Source organism: Erythranthe guttata, chromosome 9 (genome assembly GCF_056151865.1).
Source record: "Erythranthe guttata isolate IM_541 chromosome 9, IM_541, whole genome shotgun sequence".
In the NCBI taxonomy this organism is placed as follows: domain Eukaryota; kingdom Viridiplantae; phylum Streptophyta; class Magnoliopsida; order Lamiales; family Phrymaceae; genus Erythranthe; species Erythranthe guttata.
Genome location: NC_142541.1, coordinates 15,361,839 through 15,384,308, shown reverse-complemented (window position 1 = coordinate 15,384,308; position 22,470 = coordinate 15,361,839). Strand labels below are relative to the sequence as shown.

The 22,470-nt window shown below is 34.3% G+C and overlaps 1 protein-coding gene and 2 long non-coding RNA genes across 3 annotated transcripts; 2 read left to right on the top strand and 1 right to left on the bottom strand.

Moving 5' to 3' along the window:
- Nucleotides 1-3,879: 3,879 nt before the first annotated feature.
- On the bottom strand, nt 3,880-4,683 carry LOC148768207 (uncharacterized). The gene is made up of 2 exons (XR_016033683.1): nt 4,386-4,683; nt 3,880-4,068 (listed from the first exon to the last, which is right to left on the bottom strand). It is a non-coding gene; the product is annotated as an uncharacterized LOC148768207 (long non-coding RNA).
- A 3,172-nt stretch (nt 4,684-7,855) lies between these two features.
- On the top strand, nt 7,856-10,872 carry LOC105975946 (auxin-responsive protein IAA26). Its single transcript, XM_013001207.2, has 6 exons — nt 7,856-8,628; nt 8,725-9,273; nt 9,653-9,927; nt 10,057-10,204; nt 10,481-10,545; nt 10,662-10,872. Exons 2-6 carry the CDS (start codon nt 8,822-8,824, stop codon nt 10,694-10,696), a joined length of 975 nt encoding a protein of 324 aa, XP_012856661.1. The 5' UTR covers nt 7,856-8,628; nt 8,725-8,821; the 3' UTR covers nt 10,697-10,872.
- Nucleotides 10,873-15,745: 4,873 nt separating this feature from the next.
- LOC148768206 (uncharacterized) lies at nt 15,746-16,573 on the top strand. The gene is made up of 3 exons (XR_016033682.1): nt 15,746-15,844; nt 15,971-16,044; nt 16,322-16,573. It is a non-coding gene; the product is annotated as an uncharacterized LOC148768206 (long non-coding RNA).
- Nucleotides 16,574-22,470: the final 5,897 nt, after the last annotated feature.

The following is a 22,470-nucleotide window of genomic DNA, read 5'->3' as shown; positions in this document are numbered from 1 at the left end:
TTAATTATTCTAATTTGAAATGTTTGTTAGTTATTTTTTAGTCCAAACTTAAATGTTTCATCTTTTTGGGTAATGTTGATAAAAGTACAATAATTTCCCATTAAAAGCATTATTTAAGTCTAAAAACTAACTTATATTAAACATTTTATTTTTTTAATATATATATATATCTTGAAAATTGAATTGATTCCATAGTGCTAAAAATACCACTACACTAAAAAGAAAAATTCAACCAACTAACCGGAGTTAAATGATTATAAGATGAGGTTGGAATATATATATAAAAAATATAATGCGATAAGATTGGCGACTTTAAGTCTTTTTTATATAGTGCGTTATGTCTAACTTCCCAATTTGTGAGACCCCAAAAAGCGCGCATCATTTGAAACACGACTCTCTCTACCTCTCAAATTGCACTTTTGATTTGACACCCATATCACGAGTTGCCCCCCCACCCCCCACCCACCAATTTCATGCAATCACAGCCGTCAGATCATTGTTCAACGGCTGAGATTCGCTCGGACATTTTTATTGCCATTTTGGACTGTAAAGCTAAGATGCGATTATGATGTGATGTCAGATGCCTAATGTCGCGCTTCAACTAGCGCGTGGGCGCGTGTTAGAGTCGCTTAAGTAATAGTTGTTAATATACTTTACACCCCTAAAAGTATACCAAATATAACATTTACCCCTTAAAGTATAATTTGTTACATTTATTCCCTTCAAGTAGCAGTTAAATTGTACTTTTAAATTTAGGGTCTATTAGATATAACCCCCTTAAACATTCAAATAATAGGGGTAGACCCAAATTTATATTTGCCATTTTGATAACAGTCCAAACTTTTCCTAATTACATAATTACCCTCAATCAAATCCCACAAAACTCGTTACTTTACCTTTTGAAATAAAATCAAATCCCTTCATATTTTCCCGTTAAATCACCATCATCCCAAACCCCACTATCGAATAAACTGCAAAACCTCCCAGAACAATTTTCCGGTACGACCGATTGAAAGGGGAAAACGTCTGCACTGCCGTGAAACGACGATTTTCGTGCACTCCGAGCAAGCTGCCGTAGGTACGTCGTCGTCACTCGCTGAATCACTATCATCCATCGATTTGTTGATATGTTTTGGCTAAATCGACTATCACGTTTGTGTATTTACAGATCTGTTATAATCGCATACCGCATTCGAGCACTAAATCAGTGATATTGCAACAATTGATGGGCAGGACATCACCAGAAGTGATATCGTTGTTGGCCGTCGCCGTCACCGTCGCCGTCGCCGTCACTGCTCCAATCTAGGGTTACTCAAATATAGGATTACTCAAATCTAGGGTTTTGATAATTCTTCGGCCCATAGTTGATTAACGAGATGCATAGTCGAATTACATATGTATTAATATACTATCCCATATCATTTAATAGACTATCCCACTGGCATAATTTTACTATGGATCTCGTTAATCGACTATGGGCCGAAGAATCATCAAAACCCTAGATTTGAGAAGTGACGGCGACGGATTTGTGTTTTAAAATTAATAGACTATCTCATATCTTTTAATAGACTATCCCATGTATCTAATTCGACTATGTGTTTAGTTAATTGACTATTGGAAAAATAATAATATATATGGAAACTGAATAATATGTTTGTTTGAAATACTAATCAATTAGGGTAATTTTTCTTATTATATGAAAACGATTAGGGTAAATAATGATATATATGAAAAAATAATAATATATATGGAAACTGAATAATATGTTTGTTTGAAATACTAATCAATCAGGGTAATTTTCCTTATATCATGTATTAGACTATCTTATTCATCTAATTCGACTATGGATCTCGTTAATCGACTATGGATCCCGTATTATTCAACCACATAGTATATTAATAATTTCAATATAGTACATTGATCTGCTATGATAGTATATTACGGTTATAGTAGTGATATGAATTGTGTTACAAACAATATACAACTGAAATGACAAGAACATTGAGAACAACACCAACGTAAAGTATTCCAACATAACCAATAAAATAGTACATTAATAATCTCATAATTTCAATCTAGAATTTTGATAAAATACATAAAACACATCATAACACAATCAAACCAATATGTCGAGTTAAAAAACTCTAGTACATTAATAATCTCATAATAGTATAATAACATGATAATGGTAGTATCATACGGTATTCATAATAGTATACTACTGTATTACAACGGTTTAAAACTTAACCGAAGTTACCGAGCCATTACATCGTAAACACCTCTTTATACCAACCAACCCACCAAATCTCAACAAAATCCTTACGAAATTCGCCATCGAAAAAACCTAAAATCATGAAACAAAATTAAAAATGCAGAATACTAAAAAATGATTAAATAGACTGCAAATACATTTGAATGACAATACATTAATATCATCAAAAATAAACTTAAAATGCAAAATCCATACGCTAATTTAAAAAAGACTACAAACTATATTTTAATGTACTACCCAACACACTTAAATCGGCTGTTATAAACAAATAAACCAACTATCGATCGGGATCAAAAACATGAACTCGACCATAGCGGACAATTATTCCGATTATTGCATAAACCAACTACGAAGCTCGTATAAAACAACTCTGGTCTGATCTGCGTGAACCATCCTCTTCTAACTCTGTCAATCCTCTTCCAAACAAACATCATCCGCCAAAAATAACGATGTATATATGACGACGTAATTTTGTTAAAAAACGTTCTACTTCATAGAATCAAGTATCAACACAACTCTTAAAATTTCTAACCACCGTAATCGACAATCCTAGACATTGAGCGAAAAATAAAAACAAATAACGCATTCATACCCGGTTAACAACGTCCAACAAAGAACGCTCAAATTCGATCATATTTCAACGACGGTGCAAAAATCTTCAAAGACGATAAAGAACCGCTGGAACGCTGAAGAGAACCTTCGTAAAATATTGTACACGATTTGATATAACGGCCAATGATCTCACGTAATTTTATTCCGTGATTTTAGGCAACGTATCAGCAAATTTCAAATCACGTAGTAAAGGAAATAAATGCCGTTTAAAAATAAAACAGAGGTATTAAAGGAAAATTATATAATATATTTTGCCAAGTTGGCAAAATTGGATCTATCTCAAAAAGGAGAAAAAAAATTGGATCCACCTCATTAGAAAATATGAACAAGGGGTTATCCCTAATAAACCCTTAAATTTAATATCTCAAAATATTCTCCTTTGTTGAAAGGACTAACTAAAAAGGATAATTATATAATATTATTTAAAATATCTATTAAAACATGCAATATTTATAATTTTAAAATGTTATATATCTGAATTGCTTTGGGTACATAACTAATTGTTGTAGGATCAATTAATCAAATAAGTTCGTATCGATGAATTTTAAGATATCAATACATAATTAATTGTGATCTTAGATATTTTAATTCGTTTTAGTTCATTAATTTGTTAAAATATATTTTCATGCATCATTATACAATATATATTATATTATATTTGTTTCTAAAAAAATAATTTTAGTTACTTTTCAATATCATATGATCCAACAATTTCATGATTTTTCATTGATAAGAGAACTCGAATCAACTAAAAATGCAGGGATAAACTCTGTTTCTTAATGCTCATTATTCAAGCTCGATTCGACTAATATAATCTAACCAAAGCCAACTATGTCAACTAAAACTCAATAAAATTCAAATAAACTTGAACAATTAATTGTCTGCCTATACATTGATGCATCAAAATTGTATATTTATTCTACTATTTTCTTATTTGCAAACAAAAATATTGAAATTTGCCTTTTTATTTTGCAATAAAATCGACATAAATGCAATCGTACACATCAAATGTTTTATTTATTTATTATTATTATTACAAATCAAATGTTTTCAAGAATCACATAAATACTATCATGGTCAAAATATTTGTTGACCAAAATTTCATTGCCTCGGCAATGTTTTCTTGGCTTGGTTACATTCTTCAGTCTCACACTTATTCATACAATCATCAGCTTTGTCAACATCTGCATTATCCAAAACATCAATTTCGTTAAAAAAAATCATAAATTTCGGAATTGAAATCGACGAGATTTTACAAAAATATCCCTTTTTAACCACCCATTATATGATAGATAATAACATTAATATAATAAATGCAATTTTCAAGTTAGAAATCGATTTTTCTTTTGGAAAATCCGGAAATCGAAAGTTTCAGAATTCAAAAACGAAAAATGTAATTCTTATGGACTAAACCTGCCGAAAATGAAATTTCTTGGATAATTAATTATCCGGGTAAAGTATATATATTAAAAAAAAAAATAGAATAAAATAAAATACATACCGCTAACAAATCGAGAGCACCGATTAATTGCACAATTAAATTTGCAAGGATCATCGACATTCTTAAGTTCGACCTTTCTGCACTTGAATAGGCATGTTATGAAGCATGTACCCGTTTGCCCAGCATTAAAGCAATTTGCCAGACAATCACCATAGCAACTCGCCGTTGCTTGCCCTGCGCACAATAGCACCAACACCGTTATAACAGTTATCGCTCTAACACTTTTGCCCTGATCCATGGCTAATTGTTAATCTCAATTATTTAATCTGTTAATTACTCCCTAATTACTCTAGTTTGTGATTAATTCGGTGGAAATTCGTACTTATATATAGTAATTTTTTCCTAGGAAATATCGGATTGAGATTTCGAATTTGTGTAATCGTAATCCGTGTTGGTTTACTATTGTAGTTAATAATTTGACTGAATTGTTATTTAAACAATTAGATTTATAGTGATTAATATCAATCTGTAAAGTTGTAATGATATTATGTACATATTTTTTGGGTCAATATTATCTAATGACGTTACTTTATAATTTATTTTCCATGTTGAAATCCGATTTTAGTAACTCCGATTTACTCAATGTGAAAAATAATATTGATAAGAGAACTCGAATCAACTAAAAATGAACTGAATAAACTATGTTTTGTAGTGCTCATTGTTCGAGCTCGATTCGACTAATAATATAACCAAAGTCAACCATGTCGACTAAAACTCAATAAAATTCAAATAAATTTGAACAATTAATTGTCAATGCCCATACATCGATCCAATAATTATTAGATCGTAATGTTATTTATTCTACCAATATAAAATTTTAAATATTGGATTGAATTTTCAATTGATATTTTCGATAAAATACTTAAATTAATTTTCAACTATTTCATCCAATGAAATTAGAAATATATTAAGATTTCATTATATCTTAAATTTTAAAATACAAAATGGTTGATGTTGATGGGATAAGTGTTACAAATAATACTTTAAGGGGTTAAACGTTATATAGATTTTACTTTAGGGGTACAAAATAAATTTAACCAAATAATTAAGGGTAAATTACACCTACACCCTCGAGGTATACTAAAATAACTTTAAGGTCCCTGTGGTATTGGTAATAACAGTCACACCCCTGAAACAATTACCGGAGTCAAGATTTCATGTTTTATGGACCGATATGCTCTATATTTATTTCCCGCGGGACCGTTAATGGTACTATAGACGCAAATTTATAAATCTCATATAAAATAATAAGAATTTAAGTAACTCTATGTTGTCTCCACCACAACAGAAAACTAATAGTCCGTTAGAACGCTAAAGGAATGACTTATCTAATGCATTATTCTGTTATGGTTTCTAACAACATTTCAGGGGTAGTTGTCATTATTGATACTACAGTGGTCTCTTACAGTATTTTAACATACTTAAGAGGTGTAAGTATAATTTACCCAATAATTAATAATGAAGTCAAATTTCAATTTAGAAATAAATATATAAATAATCACACTACGTACACTCCACGCGTGACTAGTGCGAGTGGTGGAACGCACTTGCAGAGAGACAATGCGCTGCACCTGCACAGTACGTAATAATAATAGCGCCGACTTGAGGGCTATGGCTAGTTAAATGTCGAGCATGTTTGATGGTCGGGAGTCTAAAAGAGTAAAAAGTGCAAAACAAGACTCACTCTGCCACGCGCTTAGCGTGTGGGATTCCTGCACACGTGGCGATCAATAGGACAAGGGTCTCTCACATGCTTGAGGTGGCGTCTCTCAGTATCCAAGCTGTAGCATGCCAGCCGAGCCGAGCTAGGCTTACGTCATCATCCTATTGCCTTCATTATTGAACGCTGAAACCCTACTAATTAATTAATATACTAATTAAGTTTTGTATTTAAGTTTCTAAAAATATATTAACTACTGTAATATGAATTTGAATTTGGCATCTATGAATATTACAATTGAGGAAATGTATTCATGATTAAATGCAAATGACAAGTCATTTTCGGTCAATGAATTAAAATATATCGAAATCTTTGACTTAAAATACCATCCACACGTGCTTATCTTTGCATGATTTTCCAATGGATAATGACTTGAATTTCTTAATAAAAACGATATGTATAGCCTTGAAATTATATATATTGATTAATTTTCAAATTAGAAAACCAAATTAAGTTAATTAATCTTGTATTAGGCAGAATTTGGAGTGCAAGTTAAGATGCTTGACTCTAAGGGAACAACAAAACAAACCTACTAATTGAATTTAAAGAATTGTATTTAATTTGTAGGTTGCCTCAATTTAATAAATGTTATTGAAAAATAGTACAATTATTAAGAAAATACACCATATATATGTATCTTGAAAATACACCATAGCTTTTAAACCATAAAATACGCACCACAAGGGACGGTCCAGTGGTTGGAGCAAGTGAACTCATGTCAATCGACCCAAATTCGAATCCTCTTACCACTGGTCGCTCGGTCGAGTTTGTTGCACATGATTAGCTAGTGTAATTTATGTATCTCGAATTATTTGCAAGCATATTCTACGTACCCAATGCACATATATGGTTATATGGTTGACTGTGAGTTTACTTGTCACACATGGTTAGCCTAGTGCGGTTTACGTTTCTCGTATCATTTACAAGCTAATTATTATACAAGAGTGAAGGTTTACTCAATGCACTTATATGATTGACTGCAAGTTTATTCAATGCACCTGTATGATTTTGCTGCAGATTCTTTTATTAAAAAAAAAAAAAACTATAAAATTAAGTAATTGGGTGAAGCTAATTTCTTTGGGTTTCAATGTAGAATAATTAAAAAAAACGTTGGTAAGATTAATTGACTTCTACTATTTAAATATAATCTCAATTCATTTTATAGCTAACATTGGAAAATATTTGTGGTATATATTGAAACCATATAACCGACCCAAATATATTATTAATTTTTTATGTTGTTATCCATTTTTTCTTCCTTTGACAATTCAATAACGGAGAAAAATGCTAAAAAAAATCGTGGACTATTTTGCACGCCGTTGGATCAAACGAATAACGACCGTCCATTTTTTGACCCATTTTCCTCTTTCATGATCTTGGGCGGCAAAATAAAAGCCCATCAACAGCAGACAAGATCATGGGATCTGCATGTTTTTATTGCTCCTGCAAATATATATTTATGGATCATGCAATTAATTAATTAATTAATTAATTAATTAATCCTATTTCTTTAATTTCTCTCTCTTGTTTTTGTACCATACCAATTGCCATACTCATTAATAGCAGTTGGTTTACAATTTTTGACAGGCGAGAACCATGATTAATTTAAAAGGGTTTGTTTAATTTCATGATTAAAAGCTAATCACACTTTATAAAGTCCAAATACATATTTATTAATATAAATACTTTTTTAATTTTTTTTTAATTAAATCAAAAGGTGCTCTAAAACGAAGTAAAGGGGCATGTTTTCTGGGGCAGTGTCCCAAATTCTGAACCCCTTTGCGTCATTGTTTAATTTGGTTTTTAGCGTTGTTTACACTTTTTTTCTCTCTTTCTTAATTCACAAGTGAGAGAAATGTAGAGAGAGAAATGGTAGAGAGAGAAACACGCTTTTTGCTTGTGGAACCGAACAACAACGTTATTATATAGTAATTTTAAGGGGTTGCGTGCGTTTTGTTCTAATTCCGTTTCTTGTTTTAGGGCTACTTTGAGTGAAAAGAATCTTACTTTTTATTTATTTTTTTAATTCTCTCTCTCTCTATCTCTGTGTTTACTTTCCACTCAGACACAGACCAAGTTCTTGTTTCTTTGTTCATCATCATCACACATACGGCTTAGAAAGATTAAACAAAGTATTTTAGAAAAAGCAAAAGAGGAGAGAGAAAGTATAGTAGTACGTGTATTTATCATAGAGAGAGAGAGAGAGAGAGAGAGAGAGAGAGAGAGGGAGCTATTATGCCTATGAATGACAAAAAAAACAACCCACCACACTCAATCTGAGCGTGCCTAAAAACAAAGCCATAAAAGCAAGATTTGCAATCCACAAGCAATAAATAATCTCTCTCTCTCGCATTTCACTCCCTTGTTTTAATTCCTCCCTTTTCCTGGTTTTGAGTTTCTCTCTCTCTCTCTCACTTCTTGCAAGAACAAGAAAAGATTCGATTTTTATTTATTAATCTGCCTGCTAATGCGTAAAAATGCGGTCTTTCTCCATGATTCTCAGCTTTGGCTAACCATTTCCATGTAAATCTTCTCTCCCATATAATATATAGCTACAAATCACTGATAAAAATTCAATCTTTAAGGTAATAATACTCTCTCTCTCTCTTGTTCTTGCAGAAACAGCTTTCTGTTTTATCACTCTTTTCTCAGCTGAATCTTGAAACAACGCACATATATACATAAATAATCTACTGTGAGTGAAGAAAGAAAAAAAATGGAGGGTTACACAAGAAAAGAAGATGGAAGTCCACAGCTGCTGGATTTGATTCCTAGAGAGAGAGAGTGGGTTGCCAAAAGGGCAGCAGATGAAAAAAGCCATGGCCTTTCAGGAGAGAGAAAGCTCGAGCTGAGCCTTGGTCCACCAACTGGTGACTGGACCATCGTCACAGACGATAAAAACAACAAACCTTCTTCCCAAAATGCCCCCCTTGAATCTCTACACTACTCCTTTGGCTACTTTCAAACCCCAGGTGCCTTGAAACCATCTCTTCCATGGCAGCAGCAGCAGATGAAAGCTCCTTCCTTTCTCCACCTTCAGTCTGTCATGAATGAACCGTCACAGCCATGTAACAATAGGGTGGAGCAGGGTGCAGCAGCAGATCAAAAGAAGGGATTTTCAGCAGCTCCTGCAAATATTAATACAGCTGTACCCAACAGTCAGAAAAGGTGGCCTCAGCTTTTTGCATTTGTTTTTGTTTTTTTTTAAACTATTTTTCATTCGTGAAAAGAATTAAATAAATATTCCATCAATTTAATTACTATCTTGGCTAATAATTACATGGCTGTATTGTATAGTGTAGCTTTTCTTGGCAATTTACTTATCCTCATCATGTTCTTGTTTACTGTAATAATTTTATATGCAAATCTTGCTTTATATGTATATATATATATATATATATATATATATATATATATATATATATATATATATATATATATATATATATATATATATATATATATATATAACTTGTCATAGTTAGGGTTTGATTAGTCAAGAAAGCTAAGAACTAACTTGTTGTAATTTTTGTAATAAAAAAAACAGGACTGCACCTTCTCCGGTGGTGGGGTGGCCTCCAATTCGTTCGTTCCGAAAGAATCTTGCGAGTGGGAATTCCTCCAAGTTGTCGTCCGAATCACCGGATGCGGACCCGGGCAAAGATTCCGGGTCGAAACCCGCGGAGAACGGGTCGAGTAGACCGTTTGTGAAGATCAACATGGATGGGATTCCGATCGGAAGAAAAATTGATCTAAAAGCGTACCACAGTTACGAGAAGCTATCGTACGCGGTCGATGAGCTCTTCCGAGACCTTCTTGCTGGTTAAAATTATAATTCCCTAATTCCAACGTTTGAGAAATTATTAATTATTCGAAAAAAAAATACTAGAATGTTGTGTATAATGTTCTTGATTCTTGTTTGTTTGTTTTGATTGGTGTTTGTGCATGTAGCGCAAAGTGAATCTTGTGTCGGTGAAACGAAAGACAGAGAAAATGGAGGGAAAGGGATCGGAGGATTGTTGGATGGAAGTGGGGAATATACCCTTGTTTACGAGGATAACGAAGGTGACAGAATGCTTGTTGGAGATGTACCTTGGCAGTAAGCATCTTTAATTAATTATCGAAAAACATATAAAAGGATTCCTTTTTATTTTAATTTATATATTGGTCTCTTGTGTTTTGGCTCTTATATGCACATGAAAATTCTCTGTCTTGGTTGAATAATCGATACACAAATGTACGATCATATATACTAGTTATTCTTGTTGATTGTCCACGAAATTTTTGCGAATGCTCGTATATTTGCATGTTTTCGACTAAATTGGAATTTTTTTTTAAATATATATTTATTTCGATTTTGTCGTGTTTTTTGCAGCATGTTTGTCTCGACAGTGAAGAGGCTTCGTGTGTTGAAAAGTTCAGAACTCCCTAAACTGTCTCGTGAGTTCGGGACTTTGCTTCCTTTTTAATAATGCTCAACTTTTTTTCCATTGTCAATTAATTTCTTTTTTGTTGCTAACGGATTAAATTTTGGATTTTGATGTTCTTTGTTGCAGGTGGAAGTAAACTGGCCGGGAAGCTCTGTTCTTGAGTCGACACTTGATTTGTGAGATAGCCGGTAACAATGGGGACTATTATTTTGTGTTTATTATCGGTACTTATATATTTAAGAGGAAATGACAAGGGTCTATTGTAACTTGATTAAACTATTACCCTTTGCTTGTGTTCGGGAGTATATGTTTTATTTATATGTTGTTGATCATTTTAGCCGTTTTCTGGTACTAGTTAGAAATGGTACTGCAATGTAAAGCTGCGCGCTGTTGTATAATCCGTTTGGAAGAATGAGTGGTAAATGGTTTTGTCATCACCTAATTAAAACACATGACTATAAGCCTAAGAAAATGAAATTACTGCCGAATAAATTAATAACAACATGGTAAATGCACTCTTTATTAGTGTATAATCCGTTTGGAAGAATGAGTGGTAAATGGTTTTGTCATCACCTAATTAAAACACATGACTAAAAGCCTAAGAAAATGAAATTACTGTCAAATATATCAATAAGTAAGTAAATGCACTCTTTATTAGTAAGTTGCACAAAAACACATCTAGTTTGTTTTGATACATTTCTTTGTTAGAGTCTCGCATGGACAAGTGCAGAACTACTTTGCTTTGACGACAAATACTAAACTACTTTGCTTGGATGACAAATACTAAACATTTTTTTCAACTTATATTACGTTGGATTCCTCGGCCCTATGATGCCTCGGCCCGACGCCGGTCTTCCTCTAGCCCGACGCCGGTCTTCCTCAGCCCGACGCCGGTCTTCCTCGGAAGACGGTAAGTTGTGTCAAGTCGGTTTACTCGTATTTATACTACTCCATCTTTAATGAATAATGGTGATTGATTTAATCATATAGTTATTGGTGCCGGTCTTCCTCAGCCCGACGACGGTCTTCCTCGGAAGACGGTAAGTTGTGTCAAGTCGGTTTACTCGTATTTATACTACTCCATCATTATGAATAATGGTGATTGATTTAATCATATAGTTATTGGTGGCTCTCTACATCATTCCATAATTCTAGGTACATTCTAGAGTATTTTTTTTGGATAAATTCCACTTTCCCCATTTTACTTTGGTTCGGTATTACTTTACCCATTCTACTCCCGATGACATCGATTCCCCCATGCACTTGAAAATTTCTATCAATGTGGCTCTTACTGTTAATTGTCGGACATTTGACCTTAACAACGTTCGGTCTAAACTCTGAAATTACAAAAACATGACCCCTCTCAGTTTAGATAATTATTAAAAAAATAAAAAATATTAATAAAAAATTGAAGAGAACGAGAAAACATAGTCCACGAAGGCAGCCATAATTTTTTTTCATTTTTTTTGAAATAATACTTTTCCAACTGAACAAAACATTGCATGAGAAATGATTGTCAAAGAACTCATAGAGAAAGGTAAAGCAACACCAAGTACTTGCATCACAGGGGCAAATGAGTAATCTTCTCGTTCTCTCGCCATTCTTCGATGGCAGTGAAACTTAACCTGCCCGAGTTGCCGGCAAACTTTCCTTCGTAGACCTTGATGGAAGTGAACGTGGTCGCCTCCTTAATTAGTTGTTGACTTCATTGACCACTTCATTATTAGTCGGTAACTATAACTAGTAACTTGACCCGTACGACTCACAGGCTATTGAAATACAACAATTATAAATATTGCACGTGCAATTATAAATAATGGGAGATGTGAATAGAGACATATAACCTGTAATATTGAAAATGGAGAGGAAAGCAAAAAACACAGACGAAAAATAAAAGGAAAAAAAACTTGTCTCAGAATTTGTTTGAAGTCATTAAATAAAAATAGTATCTATATAATTATTCCAACTTGCGACGCTTAGAAGAACTGGACTCCTCGTCACGATTAGCATCTTCACTCCATTTCAATTGAAAGCGGACACGGTTTTTACTCTTCGGCAATAATGCACATTCCGACAATAGTACAGGTTCCCATTGTTGATTATCCGCATCGAAGCTTTCGATCCTTACTTCCTCCAAATCTTCTTTCCTTGTAAATTCCCATCTCTTCATAGTTAGGAAGTTGCACAAAAACTCGGTGAGGTGCTTTTGATCCCTTTCGATGTGAGACTCTAGCACGTACGAGTGCTGAACTATGTTCCTCGGACGAAAAATACTGAACATACAGTCTAGAAAAGTTGTAAACGGAGACGGATGAACCATATTTAATCCCAATTCTTCCACATCAACACCATCAATATTATCAATAACCTCTCGTTTGATGTTGAGAATGTTTGGCATGGGATCTAAAAAAACAGTGAGATAAATTTGAGATTGACTGAACGCATGGAGAAGTACACTTAGCTCGAGGAACCAGTTTGATTCTGGGTGACGACACCGAAAGCCCAAAACCGATCTGCACTGCCTCGACATTGGCGTAGTAAAACTGATGGATGGGATACTATTGTACCCTAGACATTTAAAATGCAATATTTTCGGGGCATGCATACGTAGATTTATATCTTCCAATCCAGAACCGGTAATATCGAAGCTTTCAAGGAGTGGGAATTCGTAACATGAAGAAAAGTCGAACGAGTCGGTGGAGTATATCACGAACTTTAGAGACAGTTCCTTGAGATAAGTAAAATTATGGCCGTGAAATCGAAATCGAGTACTGCTGCCATGAATGTGGATTGTTTCAATAGTGGAGACCGACAGGATGTCAATGCCGCAGAATTCGTCTTTGAATTGTTTGTTAATGAAAGTGAAGTGCTTGAGATGTTTGAGGAATACGTCGATGTTCGTTAAATGCAAGCCTTTACACTCTTCGAGATGAATACTTGTGATCAAAGGGCAGGTCGAGAATATCTTATTGATAGTATGTTGGTCGGTGAACTCGACGTTGCGTAGACAAATTACTTCGAGACGATGAAAGTGTACGATGCGGTCGTATTGGGGGAACTTGCATCGAACGAGACGTAAACTGGTGAGAGATTCGGCTTGAAAGAAAACGGAGGGGAGATGAAAGTAGGACGACGACGACGACGAAGGTTGTTCGGGTTCGGGTGCATGGAGATCAATAGAAAGAAAAAAGTCCTTGACACCGATTGACTTGAGCATTGGGATCCAGTTTTCGAGAAGGGAAGCGGAATCGGAACTATTTAAATCGAGGTGAAACTCCTCTATACGATGATGATTGTCTTTGCTGAGGTGTGACTGTACAGCGTTGATGAATAATCTGGTGCGGTGAGGCCCACTGAATAAGGATGATCCCTCACTGTAAGAAATTGTTAGCCTGTTTTGCCAAAGAAAACGCCATGATTTGGACAAGACACAAGTTTGAGCTGCATCCTTTTTGGGCATGAAATATAGTATGTTGTACAGTATTTCTTCTGGAAGATTCGATATCCTGTCTTCTTCTTCAACTCTTTCATCCATCGCCTAATTAAAACCCTAGTCATGAAAATTTCAACTATTTATTTGAAAAAAATAAAACAAGTTAACCGCAAGTTTATAATTATTTATAGGGTAACATACAATAAGCTAGATGGTCAAATTACGAAAAAAATCCCTCGTATTTGGATAATTACAAAAAAAAAAAAAAAAAAAAACTATAAATCTTTCTTACACTACCACCACTGTGGAGTCAAATTTAGTGAAATCTTCAAAATTATATGAAATATTCTCAAGTTTGTACTCGTTTTATCTCGTTTTATCTCATATCCCATTCGAGCCCTACCCATATCTCATTCAAGCTCTACGTTTTGAAGCATATAATCATTAAATGTGTTTTTTGGGTTGTAAATATTAGATTGTGGTACATCAAAATCTGCATTTTTGCACAAAACGAGTACAAACTAGAGATCGTTCCATGAAATCTAGAAGATTATGTTGAATTTAATAACATACAAATGAATTATTGGGATCTACATGCATACGGCTGAACTAGAGAAAATTTTTCTATCGTGCAAATTTTATGAATAATAAATTCATCAATGAGACATAATCTATTAGCATGCTTAAATAAATTCAAATAAAACATGCAAAATCAAGTAATCAAGTAATTAAATAAATTAATCCTACTAATTAATGAGATTTGATTACATACCCGTTGAACATGCAAATTTTATGAACTATTCAATAAGCCATAATCTATTAATATGCTTTAGATCATGTGTTTAAATAAATTCAAATAAAACATGCGAATCAAGTTAAATTAATCCTATTATTTGATTACATACCTAGGTTCTCTATTAATTAACGAGATTTAATTACATACCCAACTCTTTAGATCGCAAACGAGATTTGATTACCCAAGCTCTTTAATCGCTGTCAAAAGTATCAAAAGTAATTTAAAAGAAGAGAAAAGTGAAGAATAACGTGAGAGTAGACGTGAGATTATGAAAATCAGGCGACGTCCTCTATTTATAAGCTTTATAAATCCTTCTACAAGTCTAATTTTAATTTCCAATTAAAATTAAATACCTCGATTCTTATCTTAGGAAGGAGAGACCCATCTAATTAACTATCCTTTTATAACTCTTTCTTTTATTTTTAATATCTCTCAAATCGTAACTCGAAACTTATAACAAATATATTTTCGTGACGATCATAATTTTCATTATTTTTTCAAATAATAATGCGAATTTTAGATAATTGATTTTTAATGAGAATTAATTAATTAATGATAATGGTTGAGAAATTGACTCTTTGAGGATGAATTTTATTTATCTAGCTTCTATAATTGTTAACACTAACTATGATATTTATTATTTTCAGATAAATAATTTTTAAAGCATTAGAGAGAGAGAGAGAGAGAGAGAGAGAGAGAGAGAGAGGGGGGGGGGGGGGGGGGGGGGAAACAGCAAGTCTGTATTCATAATTTGAGAAAGAAATATTAGAATATTTCTGAAATATTTAATTATAAATGGGCTGAAATTAATAATAATTGGATCATGGGCTAGCATCTCAATCGGGCCAATTAATCAAAATTACTGAAGCCCATGTAAATTATTTCAAGCGGCCCGGTTGGCCAAAGACGATGTCGTTTTGTTAATTTCAAATTCTCCACAAACAGGTGCATGCATGCATGGCTTTATTATTATCAATCAACAATCCAGAAGATTCAAGTGTGATTGAGAAGCATGTGGACAGGCTGGAGATGTCATACTCTGAGGTCGCTCGTCATTCTAAAGATGAATCTCAGTTGGTGGTACTATGCCTTTTCTTATGTGTTTTTTTCTCTTGGTTTTTTTTTCCTTTCTTAATACCTCCTTGTTTCTTACTACTATTCATTTGATTTCCTCTTATTTATATAGTTTTTTTCTTATTTTCTTAGGATGAACTCAGTAAATTACCTAACTTAGAGGATTTGCTTGCTGCATTTTCCATTAAACCTCTTCAGGCTCTAATGTAAGCTATCATAATCTACATTTTTGTGCATGTTCTTATCTTGGTAATATGTACATAACTTTTAAATGAATAATTGGAATGGTGCACTACATGTTCGTGATAGCAAAAGCATTCTCTCAAAAACAATGTCAGAAGGGAGAAAGTGGAAAAATAGACATTGATAAAGCCAATTTTTATTAATTGCATAATGGAAAAGAATAACATCCAAGAAAAAAATTACTAACATTTTTTTTCAGATACAATGTACTGAGTTTTATTGTCTTTAATTTGTTGACAGGAATGAAGAAACATGATAATAAAAAATGAGGCGGTAATCTCAGATGAATGAGTGAAGGGACGGGAAGTGAAAGAATTCCTAGTTTTTTTTCTTTGTCAGAAAATTTAAAACTCTTACCAGTGAGGTACCAGTGAGGGTATATATCATATTGGTCAGCCAAATATAGTAAAACTTCTTTTTGTTATCGTAATAGAATTTTACAGATTATCATTTCAAGTTTAATGAAAATGTCATTGTGTATATATTTTTGTTATATGTTCACAGAATAAATTATTTTCAAATATCTTTCTATGAGGAATAAATAAATAGAAATTCAAAGTTGTTCTAGGAATGAGGTGTGGGTCTATAGCAAAAATGTTGGAGGAATAATTAATTTATCATAATAAGTTGCAGAAGAACTTATTCCAGACAAAGAAGGAGAAGAACATGTTTTAAGTATATTCTAAGGGCAATTTTGTAACTTCACGCATCAATCCAATTGTGTCCTGCAAACCTAAGATGACATTAATCAAATTGAACTTAATCCGAATGTATTTGTCTATCATACCTAACATGACATTGAGTCCAAAATTATCAATTCCAACAGTGCAATCCAAGGGGACTAATCCTATCCCATTCAATCCCATCTTTAAAAGCAAAAGGCCCCCAAGTCTGTATTCATAATTTGAGAAAGAAATATTAGAATATTTCTGAAATATTTAATTATAAATGGGCTGAAATTAATACTAATTGGATCATAGGCTAGCATCTTAATCGGGCCAATTAATCAAAATTACTGAAGCCCATGTAAATTATTTCAAGCGGCCCGGTTGGCCAAAAACGATGTCGTTTTTGTTAATTTCAAATTCTCCACAAACAGGTGCATGCATGCATGGCTTTATTATTATCAATCATCAACAATCTATGAAAATATGTTTGTCCGTGAAGTTCACATAGCGTAGGCGAAGTACTTTAAGACGACCACCAAAGAGCATCGGAATATTCTTTTGGCCCAACTTGCGACGAAAGAGATGTAAACTCATGAAGAAAACGGAGGGGAGATCAAGGTAGGACGAAGAAGGTCCGGGGAGAACACAAAGAAACAACTCCTTGACACGAATAGATGTGAGCATCGGAATCCACTTTTCGAAATGTGAAATGATCGATTAGTTCGGAACGGTTGGTGAAAACAAGTTGAAACTCTTCTATACGATGTTTGTGATCGAGGTGTGATTGTAATGAGTTGGTCACACGGGAGATGAATAATCTGGTCCACTGAATAAGGATGATCTCTCGTCGTAAGAAATTGTTAGCCGATTGGTCCAAACACGACGCCATGATTTCGACAAGACGCAAGTTTTAGTTGCCTCCCTTTTCAACATGAAATAGAATATTGAAACACGTGAATTATTTCCACGTTTTATTTTTAACTCTCTTATTTTTTAAACTAAATTTTAGTTATGGAATAAATAGTGCTTAGTGGGTTAAGTATAGTGCTTAGTGGGCTAAGTAGTGCTTAAGTGGGTTTAATTGTGAATATTATTCTAACTCCTTAAACTAACCCACTAACCCACTAACCCATGTTCTTGAGTGCTCTTGTAGTTGGTTTTCTTGCAGATCATGGGCTGAGGAGTGGATGCTTGGAATGCCTATAAATACCGACTTCAATACTCAAGGAAGATTATCGATTCTACGAAATAAAAACCGAGGGCTGAAGAATATTCACGAGAGTTTTAGAGTGGTTTTAGAATCGGTCGTTTGTACTCCTCATGAGTACAATCTTTACGTACTCCTTATGAGTACATTCTTTACGTACTTCTCATAAGTACATTCTTTGTAGTCTAGATTGTATAGTATATATGTTTCTAGACTTGGTTGTAAGAATGATCAAGATAGTGATTCATTCATAAGTTCTTTACGTACTCCTCACGAGTACATTCTTTGAAATCTAGAATTTTTAATATTTTTCTTTTAGTATCTAGATTTGGTTGTAAGAGTGATCTTGAAAAAGATTCATTCATAAGGAAGAAGTTTTCGCACTCTTCTGTTTGTATTCTTAGAATACTGTTTTAATATATTTTTCCGTCCTGTAAAGGGCAAGTTCACAAGTCTTTACTTGTGAACATTTTTAATTCTGAGCATTGTCTTTTAATCTTTATATTTCCGCTGCATGTTGTCTCAAGTGTCACAACATTTCAGATAACATCTCTGTATAATACGAATTCGGGACCATAAATTTTTTCAATTGGCATCAAGAGCCAACACTTGACGTATACTAAGTGTTTGTTCCTATTTTTTTCAGAAACGAATTCGTGATGGATACTCAGATGACTGCTTCTATGCGACCTCCTGTACTTGATGGCACAAACTACACCTACTGGAAAGTCGAGATGAGGGCGTACATCAAAGCCTGGAGATCTATTCTTACTCGATGGAAGCCACCAACTATCACACATGCGGATGTGGATGTATTTCCAACACCAGAATTACGGTGGACATCAGACGATCTATCAAATGCACTCCAGACAGAACTAGAAAAGGAAGAAGTTGCTCCGGAATATGATGATGATGCAGAAGAATGCCTCAACAATGTGGCATTTCAGATTCAGAAATTCAATAGGGCGTACAGACGAAGTGGAATCAAGCCCAGGCAGTTATTTTCAGAAGGGTCTCCACAAAATCGACAAACTCAGCCCCGGAACAGATCTATTCCACAGAGAACATTTCCTCAAACACCTTCTCAAAACAATTTAAAAAATTCTTCTTTTATTCGTTCAAATTCTGAACCACCTAACTTGGATCATATTAAATGCAGGGCCTGTTCAGGATTTGGACATTATGCTAATGAATGTGCAAATACCTTGAGAAGGAGAGGAATGAGTTTGATTTGTGCTGTCAGTGATGAGGAGGAAGAACAACCTGAACAGACAGAGGAACAGCAATCCTCTAAACAAGCTCTCTCTGTCAGATATATCACTGGAAATACTTCTGAAACAGAATCACAAGGAGTTCCTCTGGATGCTGCAACACCTTCTGAAACACTTTCAGTAACTGAAATTTCTGAGTTAAATACTGATCATTATACATGTTTAAACTCTATTTCTTTGAATGCAGCAGAACCCAGTAATGAAGCAGTTAGTGATGAGGAAGAAATGTACAAGAAATTGTTCAGTGACTTGGAGAAGAAGACTCATGCTCTAGATGCAGTCAACAAGGAAAATCCTTCTCTCAAAGAAACAATCACTCATTTGGAGGTTGATATCACCAAGAAGGATCTTGAACTGGCAAAGGTGAAAGATGAACTCAAAGAAGCGACTCTAGCAATCAAGAGGATGAATACCGACACAACTAAACTCAAAGAGATTGTGTCACTGGAGAAGTACCACAAAAATGAAGGTCTAGGGTTCAAAAACCAAGTGAAGAAACACAAGCCAGTAAAGAAGAAGGAGATTGTCTTTGTAAAAGAGAAGGGTTCAAATGGAAAAGAATGCAGAAATTCCACAGTCACCACTTCAGAGTCCAGAATAAGGGGATACATTTGTCATGACTGTTTCTCACCAGGACATACCCGTCCATTTTGTGAGAAACTAAGTAGTGACAAAATGTTGTACAGGATGAGTCACAGCACTCCAGGGAACACCTCCAAGAAAAATGTAGAATTTACCAAAAAGGAGTGTAGAATATGGACTCCCAAAGGTAAACTTATGTGCAAAGCAGTATACACTTCTTTAAATGCTAACATTTCAGGTTCATGGTACTTTGATAGTGGATGCTCTAGGCACATGACTGGAACTAAAGAGTTTCTATCAAACTACTATACACTCAATGGAGGACGTGTAACCTATGGAGGAGGAGCTAAAGGCAAAGTGGTTGGACGTGGAACACTCAGTCTTGAGGGACTTCCAAAACTTTCAAATGTCTTACATGTTGAAGGATTGGGGTCAAATCTCATCAGTATTAGTAAATTGTGTGATGATGATCTGCGTGTTCAATTTGATAAATACTGTTGTTCTGTGTTTGATAATCAAAATCATTGTGTACTTACAGGTTCCAGATCAATGGATAATTGCTATCAAACAGGTGACACCATCTCATGCAAGAGCTCAAGAGTAAGTGAAGTAGAGCTGTGGCACCCGAAACTAGAGCACACAAACTTCAAAAATCTGAAGCTGCTCAACAAGTACAATGCCATAAGAGGAATTCCTGATCTCAAGATCAAGGACATTCCTATATGCGGAATGTGCCAGAAGGGAAAGCAAACTAGAGTACCACACAAAGTGTTACAACCCGTTGGTACCACCATTTGTTTTGAACTTGTACATATGGATCTTATGGGTCCTATAGAGGTAGAAAGCCTAGGTGGTAAAAAATATGTATTTGTGTGTGTTGATGATTTTTCAAGATATACTTTGGTGTATTTTTTAAGAGAAAAATCTGGTCTAGAATACATGCATGTGTTTGGATGTGTTTGCTATGTCCTAAATGATAGAGATCATCTAGCTAAATTTGATTCAAAAAGTGATTTGAGTTTGTTTATGGGATACTCTAATAACAGTCATGCTTATAGAGTATATAACTTAAGAACTCAAACCATTATTGAATCTGTAAATGTGGTATTTGATGACTTTGCTGATCTCCGCAGTAAAACAGCTGAAGATGAAGTTGATGATCTGATTGCTGAAGGAGAAACAACAGGAGGAGACACTACTGCCACAGATGCTCCAGATATAAACAGTCCAGTATCAAGAGAAGAGGGTGTTGAGCCAAGTGTTACCACATCTGACTCAATACTTCCTACAGAGAGCACAGAAGCTGAACTGCAGCCAACTCATGATGTCTGCAGAAAGGAACCATCAAGTAGAATCCAGAAAAATCACCCATCGACTCAAGTTGTAGGAGATATCTTTGATGGGATAAGGACCAGAAGAAAAGAGAGAGTGAATTACAGAGATATGGTAAGATTTGCAAATTTATCTTCTGAATGTACACTAACTGGAACTACTTGCTTTGTATCTTCAGTCGAACCAAGGAATATTGCAGAAGCACTGAAGGATGAGTTTTGGATTAATGCAATGCATGAAGAGCTGAATCAGTTCATCAGGAATGATGTTTGGTACTTAGTTCCCAGACCAAGTCATGTAAATGTGATAGGAACTAAGTGGATCTTCAAAAATAAAACTGATGAAAAAGGTACAGTTGTTAGAAATAAGGCTAGGTTAGTAGCACAAGGTTATACTCAGATTGAAGGTATAGATTTTGATGAAACCTTTGCTCCAGTAGCTAGAATTGAATCTATTAGGTTACTTTTTGCTATAGCCTGTTTTCTTAAAATCAAATTGTATCAGATGGATATCAAAAGTGCATTTCTGAATGGGGTTTTAAATGAGGAAGCATATGTAGAACAGCCCAAGGGTTTTGAAGATTCTGCCAAGCCTAATCATGTTTTCAAGCTTAAGAAGGCACTGTATGGTCTTAAACAAGCTCCTAGAGCTTGGTATCAAAGACTCACAGACTTCTTACTTGAAATACAGTTCAACAGAGGAGAGGCAGACAGAACCCTATCTGTTAGAAGAACTAATAATCATATCATTAGTGTTCATATATATGTTGATGATATTGTTTTTTGCTCTACTTGTGCTAACCTTTTACAGTCTTTTGTAGATTCAATGTCTCACACTTTTGAAATGAGTATGGTAGGGGAGTTGAATTACTTCTTAGGACTCCAAATCAAACAGACAGGTGAAGGAATGTTTGTGAATCAGAAGAAGTATGCTCTCAACCTGGTTAAAAGGTTTGAGTTGGAATCAGCCAAGCACATGAAAACTCCAATGGGATCCAGCCAAAAACTGTCTAAGGATGATGTTGCAGAAGATGTCGACAGCACTCTCTACAGAAGCATGATTGGAAGCCTTCTGTATCTAACAGCAAGCAGGCCTGACATTATGTTTAGTGTTTGTGTGTGTGCCAGATATCAAGCAAATCCCAAGGTCACCCATCTTAAAGCTGTGAAGAGGATTATTAGGTATGTTGCAGGTACAGTAGACTTAGGGATTCAGTTTTTCAAAGACACAAATACAAACTTGATAGGCTTTAGTGATTCTGATTGGGCTGGGGATATTAGTGACAGAAAAAGCACATCAGGTGCATGTTTCTTTTTGGGGAATAATCTA

Bases quoted from the DNA above. Each gene is read 5' to 3' on its own strand.
- LOC105975946 (XM_013001207.2), top strand. From the start codon at position 8,822: ATGGAGGGTTACACAAGAAAAGAAGATGGAAGTCCACAGCTGCTGGAT. The intron at 9,928-10,056 runs GTTAAAATTATA...TTGTGCATGTAG, and splicing joins CTTCCGAGACCTTCTTGCTG to CGCAAAGTGAATCTTGTGTC. The intron at 10,546-10,661 runs GTGAGTTCGGGA...TCTTTGTTGCAG, and splicing joins AGAACTCCCTAAACTGTCTC to GTGGAAGTAAACTGGCCGGG.